Raw genomic sequence first — 10,763 nt, 5'->3', positions numbered from 1 at the left:
TCTACTACCAAAATGCATGACTACACATTTTGCTATGCTATATTCCATCTGCCACTTCTCAGCCCACTCTCTCAACCTTTAGTTACCTTCTGTTGTTTTTTTAAAAGCTTCCCAATTCTCCAGCTACCCCACTAACCTTTGCAATGTTATATGCCTTCTCTTTAATTTTATTTCTCCTTTCTAAAGATACATCCTTTATTTCTGAAGCTGTGCCCTCTTGTCCTAGACTCTCCCACTTGTGGAAACATCCTCTCACATCCACCCTTTCCAGCCTTTCACTATTCAATGAGGTCACCCCCTCATCCTTCTAAACTCCAGCGAGTACAGGTCAAGAGCCATCAAGCATTCATCATATGTTAATCCAATCATTCTCATAAACCTCTGCACCTTCTCTAATACCAGTGTATCCCTCTTCAGATATGGGTCCCAAAACTGCTCACAATATTCCACATGTGGTCTGACCAGTGCCTTATAAAGCCTCAGCATTTCATCTCTTTTTATATATTTTAGAGTTACTCCAGCTTTTTGAGTTTATTTTCCAGTTGAGTTGAAATGAATGCTAACATTGCATTTGCCTTGTTATTTGTATGTGCAGGGTCGCTCAGCATTTGGAGAAACAATGGGTCTTTGGGATCTTCAGCGTTGCCCTGCCCTTCAAGTCCACGGCTGGTGATCTACCTCCAACATTTTGCTGCACAGTGCCAGAGGGAAATATCGAGCAGAAGCCCATTGAAGCCTCGTCACTACGGACTGCAACCTGTTCCAAAGAGAGAGATCAGATGTCACCAGAAACCCACTGTAACCACTCTGGACACTGCTCTTCCAGCATGCAGGACGTTACTCAGTACGTACCCTTCCAAAGGTTGTCTATGTGAACAGCAAGACTTAACCTGTTGGGGTCATGAGGACCATGGGTGTATTGTCCAACCAAGGAGTTGTTCTGAAGTCCTGACCTCCCTTTCTTCTGCAGCAGGTGACTCAAATCTCATCCACCTTTTCAAAGGTCATTGTAAAAGCCACTAATAAAGAGCCGTAATCTTGTATATTGGTCTCTTTTTATGTTGCGTCTCTGGAATTCTTGACTCTCAATACATCTCACTAAAGCTAAGAAATCTTGTTATGGTGTAACGGGCGCAGGCACTGAATCCTGCCGAGGTGAAACAAGAATCTGGTTTTCTTTTGGGAGATGGGGGAGAGGGGGAGATGGGGCTTTAATTACAGTAACCCCTTCAGTTCTCTCTGCAGTGTAGCACGCAACAAAAGCTCTTCACTGTGCCTCGGTACACGTGTCAAGAAACTAGACTCAACTGGACTGTTCAGGTTTTCCAGCTTTGGCAAGAGGAACTGCAGATGCTGGAATCCTGAACAAAACACAGAGTGCTGGAGGAACTCAGCGGGTCAGGCAGCATTTGTGGAGGAAATGGTCATAAGAAATAGGTGCAGAATTAGGCCATTCGGCCCATCCAGTCTACACCGCCATTCAATCATGGCTGATCTATCTCTCCGTCCTAACCCAATTCTCCTGGCTTCTCCCCATAACCTTTGGCACCCGTACTAATCAAAAGTACTGTCACGGAGAACGTGCAAACTCCGCACAGACAGCACCCGTAGTCAGGATCGAACCCGGGTCTCTGGGGCAGTGGCAGGGTGCTCCGGTTTCCTCCCACATCCCAAAGACGTGCAGGTTTGTAGTTGTGGTTAGCGACTCTGGCGACTGGGTGGCTGATGTGCACCACCTGCTGTCCGCACTGCCACACTGCAGGCCCGGGAAGATGGAATCAGACACTGGAGGAACTGCAGATGCTGCTTCACACCACAGATAAGACACAGAGTGCTGGAGTAACTCAGCGGCTCGAGCAGAATCATGTTCTCCACAGATAGACAATAGGTGCAGGAGTAGGCCATTCGGCCCTTCGATCCAGCACCGCCATTCAATGTGATCATGGCTGATCATCCCCAATCAGTACCCCGTTCCTGCCTTCTCCCCATATCCCCTGACTCCGCTATCTTTAGGAGCCCTATCTAGCTCTCTCTTGAAAGCATCCAGAGAACTGGCCTCCACCGCCCTCTGAGGCAGAGAATTCCACAGACTCACCACTCTCTGTGAGAAAAAGTTTCCTCGTCTCCTTTTTAAATGGCTTACCCCTTATTCTTAAACTGTGGCCCCTGGTTCTGGACTCCCCCAACATCGGGAACATGTTTCCTGCCTCTAGCGTGTCCAAACCCTTAACAATCTTATATGTTTCAGTAAGATTCCCTCTCATCCTTCTAAATGCTGCCTGACCCGCTGAGTTACTCCAGCATTCTGTGAAACATCACCTATCCATATTCTCCACAGATGCTGCCTGACCGGCTGAGTTACTCCAGCACTTTTCACTGTACTTCAGTAGAAGTGTGCGGTTCCCTCCCACACCCCTAGACCAGGGCTGCTGTTGTATCGGCCATTGCATCAGTGGGTGGGTGAGATCTTGTTCTTCAAAGATGACGCTGCTGGAGAGGGTAAGTATAATATTTATTTGCAAGGTGCATGTAACTGACAGAGTTGGGGGAGGGGCCTTCAGAGGTAGAGTTTCACGGAGCTCTCCGATATTGGCTTCAGCTGGATCTCGGCTTTAGAGGGGGGGTCAGGGACAGCCAGGGCCCCGTGTGTCGGTCTGTGGGGGGCTCCCTGCCCATCAGTGACCAGCGCAGGGCCCAGACCACCGTAGAATCGATCGGCTGGTTCCACCGACACATCCAGGCTGAGCACTGGGAACAGAACACAGAGGGTTAAATGTCAATGACCGGTCAAGTGTCCAGCGCGTCCCACACTGGCGACAGCCCAGTGTCCAGCCTGACCCACACTGGCTAAAACCTAGTGTCCAGCTGTCCACACTGGCTACAATCCAGTGTCCATCCCTCCCACACTGGCTAAAACCTAGTGTCCAGCTGTCCACACTGGCTAAAACCCAGTGTCCATCCCTCCCACACTGGCTAAAACCCAGTGTCCATCCCTCCCACACTGGCTACAATCCAGTGTCCAGCCTGTCCACATTGGCTACAATCCAGTGTCCAGCCTGTCCACACTGGCGACAGCCCAGTGTCCAGCCTGACCCACACTGGCTAAAACCCAGTGTCCAGCGCGTCCACACTGGCTACAGCTCTGAGTGACCATTAGTAATGGGAGGTTCAAAGGGATACGGGCTGAATGGGACCACATGGACCATACAACATAAAACACAGAACATACAACACACAGAACACGTAACATACAACATAGAGCAGTACAGCACAGGAACAGGCCCTTCAGCCCACAATGTCCGTGATGCCAAGTTGGACACAACGAGAGAAGGGGGGGGAGGGGGCATCTATCTGTGGGGTACCTGGGTCAGTAGTGTAGAGGCGCTGGTGGGAGAAAGGGTCATCTTTGTGGGTCTTGCTGTAGATGAGGTAGACCAGGCCCAGCACCAGGGTCAGGACCACGGCCAGACCGATGAACACCCCCAGGGTGCCGCTTTGTGATGCCCCCTTGTCCGCCTTCAAGTGTTGCCGCTCTGAAACCAGGAGGAAGGTGTGGATCAAACTGATCGCCCCAACGATGTACCTGTCCCAAACTGACCGCCCACCCATGTACCTGTCCCAAACTGACCGCCCACCCATGTACCTGTCCCAAACTGACCGCCCACCCATGTACCTGTCCCAAACTGACCACCCACACATGTACCTGTCCCAAACTGACCACCCACCCATGTACCTGTCCCAAACTGACCGCCCACCTATGTACCTGTCCCAAACTGACCGCCCACCCATGTACCTGTCCCAAACTGACCACCCACCCATGTACCTGTCCCAAACTGACCGCCCACCCATGTACCTGTCCCAAACTGACCGCCCACCCATGTACCTGTCCCAAACTGACCGCCCACCCATGTACCTGTTCCAAACTGACCGCCCACCCATGTACCTGTCCCAAACCCACCCAACAAACTCCCAACGGGGTGAAGGTGGGATAACATAGAACTAGTGTTGACTCGATGGGCCGAAGAGCCTGTTTCCAGTTGTCATTTTAGAGATACAGAGCAGAAACAGGCCCTTCGGCCCATCGAGTCCGTGTCGACCAGCGACACTAACACTATCCTACACACACACTGGGAACAATTATTTTTTTTTACTAAAGCCAATTCTTTGGAGTGTGGGAGGAAACCGGAGCACCCGGAGAAAACCCACGCAGTTCACGGGGAGAACGTGCAAACACCGTACAGACAGCACCCGTAGTCGGGATGGTACCCGGGTCTCGCGATGTGAGATCTTGCTGTGCTGAGACCAGGACCAACCTCTGTCCTTCCTCACACCACATCCATAAATGACACGACCAGAATTAGACCATTCGGCCCATCAAGTCTACTCCACCATTCAATCATGGCTGATCTATCTCTCCCTCCAACCCCATTCTCCTGCCTTCTCCCCATAACCCCTGACACCCGGACTAAGCAAGAATCTATCTATCTCTGCCTTGACTTGGCCTCCACCGCCGTCTGTGGCAAAGAATTCCACAGATTCACAACCCTCTGACTAAAGAAACTCCTCCTCATCACCTTCCTAAAGGAATGTCCTTTAATTCTGAGGCTGTGCCCTCTGGTCCTGGACTCTCCCACTAGTGGAAACATCCTCTCCACATCCACTCTATCCACGCCTCATTATTCGGTGACGTTTCAATGGGGTCCTGACTGAAGATCAACGCTACGATCCATTGGAGTATAAGGGAAGAGAGAGGCGCTATGGAAATGTAGCCTTTCATTCTAGATGTCCCTCAGCTGTGCAACTCCAATTCAGTCAAGACACAAACTCAGGCCAGCATTGACCAGACTTTACTGGACTTTATCTTGCACTAAACATTATTCCTTTATCCTGTATCTGTACACTGTGGACGGCTCGATTGTAATCATGTATTGTCTTTCCGCTGACTGGTTAGCGCGCAACAAAAGCGTTTTACTGTACCTCGGTACACGGGACTATAAATGAAAGTCAAACTCAAACTCCTCTACGTCCCTACCCACACACTCACTGCCCACTGCCCGATCACGCTAACACCCACCTCTCTCTCTCTCTCTCTCTGTCTCTGTCTCTGTCTCTGTCTCTGTCTCTGTCTCTGTCTCTGTCTCTGTCTCTCTCTCTGTGTCTGTCTCTGTCTCTGTCTCTGTCTCTCTGTCTCTCTCTCTCTCTCTCTCTCTCTCTCGCTGACGCAGACTCTTGCCGCTCGGCACTGCACCTCAGTCCAGTCGCTGCAGTGGGCTCAGCAGCACTACCCGCTGCCCACTGTGCCGTCACAGCGCCCGTGACATCACAAGGGGAACCTCCCTGACCTCACACAAACTGTCTCCGACCAGGAACCCTCCCCCCCCCCCCTCCTGTCCCTCCTCCAACCCCCTCTCCCCACCTCACCAGTTCCCACTAACCACTAACCACTAACCCCCCACTCCCCACCCCTCTCCTCACCCCACTCCTGCCCCCACGCCCTGTTACACACTCACTGTATCGTGTCGGTGTGTAACGCTGCGACATCACATCGAGCAACTGGGAGCACATTGCCCTGGACAGACGCTCCTGGAAGGAGATCCGTGCACGTCACGAAATGGAACCACACCGTGTCGCAGAGACAAAGCCTGTCTGATATGTAGCTGTTCTTATGTACGGGTGAGACTTGTACTGAACCGTATACAGAATTTAATTTCACTAATACCACACTATACTATACAATCTCCATCTACGGGGACTGTGTGGAGAGAGTGTCCAGCTTTAAGTTTCTGGGCACTCACATTTCAGAGGACCTCACATGGTCCACAAACACCGCCGCGCTGGTCAAGAAGGCACAGCAACGACTGTTCTTCCTGAGGACATTAAAAAAGACTGGTCTGCCCCAACAGCTGCTGACAACGTTCTACCGCTGCACCACAGAGAGCATACTAACGTATGGCATCTCTGTGTGGTATCTCAGCTGCACGGAGGCGGAGAGGAGAGCTCTTCAGCGCGTCGTCCACTGAGCGCAGAGGATTATTGGGACAGAGCTACCAGCCTTGGAGGGCATCTACCACACACGGTGCCTCAGGAAGGCCGTCAGCATCCATAAAGGCTCCTCACACCCTTGTAACGGACTGTTCGAACTACTTCCCTCCGGCAGGCAGACGTTACAAGGCCTTCTACGCCCGAACCTCCAGACTCAGGAACAGCTTTATCCCCAGAGCTATAGCGGCTCTGAACCGGCCCTGCTGAGTGAACCCCCCCATCCCCCATGGACTGTCTCCCTCGGATGGCCACGTCGCACAGACACATCTGCACTTTAGTCTGTTTGAACTGTTTTTACTGTTTTACTGTTGTAATGTTGTTTTTACAAACCATGTTCTCGGGGTGTCTACATCTAAATGTTATTAGTTATTTAAGTTATGACATCGGTTGGAAGCTGCATAACAAATCGCCCAATAAAAATATATTATTATTATTATTATTATTATACCACACTACACTATACCACACTATACTACACTATACCACACTACACTATACCACACTATACTACACTATACCACACTATACTATACCACACTACACTACACTATACCACACTACACTATACCACACTATACTACACTATACCACACTACACTATACCACACTACACTACACTATACCACACTACACTATACCACACTACACTACACTATACCACACTACACTATACCACACTATACTACACTATACCACACTACACTATACCACACTACACTACACTATACCACACTACACTATACCACACTACACTACACTATACCACACTATACCACACTATACTATACCACACTACACTATACCACACTATACTACACTATACTACACTACACTATACTACACTATACCACACTATACTATACCACACTACACTATACCACACTATACTACACTATACTACACTACACTATACCACACTACACTATACCACACTACACTATACCACACTACACTTTACCACACTATACTACACTTTACCACACTATACTATAATATACCACACTACACTATACCACACTATACTACACTATACCACACTACACTTTACCACACTACACTATACTACACTATACTACACTATACTACACTATACTATACTATACTACACTATACTACACTATACTATACTATAATATACCACACTATACTACACTATAATATACCACACTATACTACACTATACCACACTATACAATACTACACTATACCACACTACACTTTACCACACTACACTATACTACACTATACTATAATATACCACACTATACAATACTACACTATACCACACTATACTACACTATACCACACTACACTATACAATACTACACTACACTATACTACACTATACCACACTATAACACACTATCCCATGACACACCACACCGCCTCATACCTGCTTTGCTGACCAGGATTGCCGAGCTGTTGTTTCCTGCTCCGGACGTGTCCATCTGGGATGAGGCGTGGCCGTGCGTCTCCACTGCCCGTGTGGATGTGAGGCCAGAGAGGGCGGTGGTGACCACGGTCGAGGTCGGGTCCGTGCCGGCCCAGGGCTCGGTGGTCAGTGCCTCCGTCCGCGAGGTGTCAGTCACCTCCGCGCCCGCCGTTGCCGTTTCCCCCGCCGGACCGCTGTGTCTCTCCCCTCCCTCGCTCCCGGTCACGGTGGGGGAGACTGTGGTGTTGGAGCCGTCACTGGGCTCAGAGCTGCCCTGACCAGGGCCTAACGAAGCCTGTATCTCCAGTCGCCATGGTGATGGCGTGTAGCTGTGGTTGAGGGTGGTCTGGGACATGCCCAGTGGGGGTGGGGCGTTGTGGACAAGGCCACATAGCAGTAAAATGGTGGAGGCTCTGGCCAAAGGAAGCATTGGAACCTCAACCCAATCCACTCACCTGGAGGCTGAAGGGAAAGGGAAGAGAGCAGTTTAAAGCTGGTGAACTTCCAGAACAATCTACACAACCAACATCACTAAGGTGCAGCCCAGACCGTCACGCATACCAACCTCCCCTCCATTGAAGATAGATACAGAGTGCTGGAGTAACTCAGCGGGCCAGGCAGCATCTCTGGAGAGAAGGAATGGGTGACGTTTCGGGTCGAGACCCTTCATCAGACTAGTCATCTACACCTCATGCTGCCTCGGCAAGGCCAGCAGCATCATCAAGGACCAGTCTCACCCCGGCCACTCCCTGTTCTCCCCTCTCCCATCAGGCAAGAGGTACAGAAGTGTGAAAACGCACACCTCCAGATTCAGGGACAGTTTCTTCCCAGCTGTTATCAGGCAACTGAACCATCCTACCACAACCAGAGAGCAGCGCTGAACTACTATCTACCTCATTGGTGACCCTCGAACTATCCTTGATCAGACTTTGCACTAAACGTTATTCCCTTTATCCTGTATCTGTACACTGTGGACGGCTCGATTGTAATCATGTATTGTCTTTCCGCTGACTGGTTAGCACGCAGCAAAAGATTTTCACTGTACCTCGGTACACGGGACAATAAACTAAACTGAACTGTTCCTGAGTGAGGCCTAGTGCAAATTGGAGGAGCAGCACCTCATATTTCGATTGGGCAGCTTACACACCAGCGGGTATGAACATTGACTTCTCTAACTTCAAGTAACCTTTGCTTTCCCTCTCTCTCCATCCCTCCCCCTTCCCAGTTCTCTGATCAGTCTGGCTGTCCCCCAAATTATATTTTATCTCTGTAAGCTTTGCTGTTACCTCAGAGCTAACGAGGAGCTGTTCTGCATTTTCTTTGATCTGCATCTCTTTTCATGTCTTGTTTTCACACCTGACCCTTCCTTGTCTCTGTGCCTCCCTTTCCTCCCCTGACTCTCAGTCTGAAGAAAGGTCTCTACCCGAAACGTCACCCGTTCCTTCGCTCCACAGATGCTGCCTGACCCACGGAGTTACTCCAGCGTTTTGTGTCGGTTTCTGGTGGGGTGGCGAATGGCTTGAGCTGTTTCTGTTCCCTCCCACGGGCTCACAGATCTCTGGAGAATTTGCCGCCGGTTTGTGCCGGGCCTGCGATGTCGACGGCGCTGGTAACGGTACTCACGGTGCGGGCTCAGCGTCACGGTGCACGGAGCTGATGGTGCTGCCGGCTGCACAGTAACCCCGTGTGTTCAACCTCCTCCCCCGCCCAGTCACGTCACGCTCCTCCCTGCACCCAGGGCACACGTGCAATCACACGGAACACAGGTGAGCATCTCCCAGGTAAGCATCTCCCAGGTGAGCTCAGCAGAGCAGAGATCCCAGGGACAGATGTTCACCACACTGGGGCAGAGACAGAGAGAGTGTGTGAGTGTGTATACCTGTGTGTGTGTGTGTGTGTACCTGTATGCACCTGTGTGTGTGTGTATCTGTGTGTGTGTGTGTGTGTGTGTACCTGTATGCACCTGTGTGTGCGTACCTGTGTGTGTAGGTGCCTCTCTGTGAGTGTTTACCTGTGTGTATGTCTGTGTGAACCTGTATGTACCTGTGTGTGTGTGTGTACCTGTGTGTGTGTGTATACCTGTGTGTGTGAGTACCTGTATACACATGTCTGTGTGTGTGTGTGTGTCCATACAAAGGGTCCTGACCCAAAAAGTCACCTATCCATGTTCTCCACAGATGCTGCCTGACCCGCTGAGTTACTCCAGCACTCTGTGAAACGTCACCTATCCATGTTCTCCACAGATGCTGCCTGACCCGCTGAGTTACTCCAGCACTCTGTGTCCTATAGTTATCGTGTGGGTCAGTGGGACATTATTGTCACCTGGATACAGTGAAATGCCTTATTTCCACACATATTACAGGTCAGTAAAGATGTTACAGTACATAGACACAGACATATTGAACTGTGTAAGATTACACTACACCATAATCCTTAGTTAGGAGATTTGACTCATTCCCCGCTGAAGGCTAATCTCTGTGATCTGAATTGTCATTGTCGATATGATGATTCACTCGGTAACGAGAGAGACTACACAACATCAGGTTGAACCTAGATGGGTCCAGTGCCGTGGTCATGCAGAATAGGAACAGGCCGTTCAGCCCATCAAGTCTATGCTAACCATCAAGCGCCCATTTCCACTAATACAACAATAAGTAGTGAGCGGCACGGTGGTGCAGCGGTAGAGTTGCTGCCTCACAGCGCCAGAGAACAGGTCACAGCCTCAGAATTTAGGAAGAAAATGAGAAGGAATTTCTTTAGCCAGAGGGTGGTGAATCTGTGGAACTCTTTGCCACAGACGGCTGTGGGGGCCAAGTCAGTGGATATATTTAAGGCAGAGATGGATAGATTCTTGCTTAGTGCGGGTGTCAGGGGTTATGGGGAGAAGGCAGGAGAATGGGATTAGGAGGGAGAGATAGATCAGCCATGATTGAATGGCGGAGTAGACTTGATGGGCCGAATGGCCTAATTCTGCTCTCATCACTCATGACCTTATGAACATCCTTGTAAATCCTCTCTGCGCCCCCTCTCCAGCTTGACAAGGCTCCGATGTGAAACGTAGGCCTCAGGTGATTTCAGACTTCCCTCCGCCCCACGGCACAACTGTTGCCATGGCACCCCACGCTGGGGACATGCGGGAGGCTTGTTTGTGCTTTTAGTCTTGGTTACTAATCCACTGTTTTAACCCTTCCCGGAACAAATCTCTCCCACTCAGTCACTCAAACTTTTATCAAACACCGATTTTATATTCAAACATTGAATCAAATATAAAGGAGTTTTATGTCGGCAC

At 50.1% G+C, this 10,763-nt stretch overlaps 1 protein-coding gene across 1 annotated transcript; it reads right to left on the bottom strand.

Moving 5' to 3' along the window:
- Window positions 1-2,494: 2,494 nt before the first annotated feature.
- LOC116966962 lies at window positions 2,495-10,578 on the bottom strand. The gene is made up of 4 exons (XM_033013360.1): window positions 10,465-10,578; window positions 7,436-7,936; window positions 3,363-3,533; window positions 2,495-2,748 (listed from the first exon to the last, which is right to left on the bottom strand). The coding sequence occupies exons 2-4, from the start codon at window positions 7,902-7,904 to the stop codon at window positions 2,558-2,560; spliced, it is 831 nt and encodes a 276-aa protein (XP_032869251.1). The 5' UTR covers window positions 7,905-7,936; window positions 10,465-10,578; the 3' UTR covers window positions 2,495-2,557.
- Between the last annotated feature and the right edge of the window lie 185 nt (window positions 10,579-10,763).

Source organism: Amblyraja radiata, chromosome 38, assembly GCF_010909765.2.
Source record: "Amblyraja radiata isolate CabotCenter1 chromosome 38, sAmbRad1.1.pri, whole genome shotgun sequence".
Lineage (NCBI taxonomy): Eukaryota > Metazoa > Chordata > Chondrichthyes > Rajiformes > Rajidae > Amblyraja > Amblyraja radiata.
The sequence above is the reverse complement of the archived record's forward strand: the minus strand, read 5'-3'. Positions and strand labels throughout refer to the sequence as shown.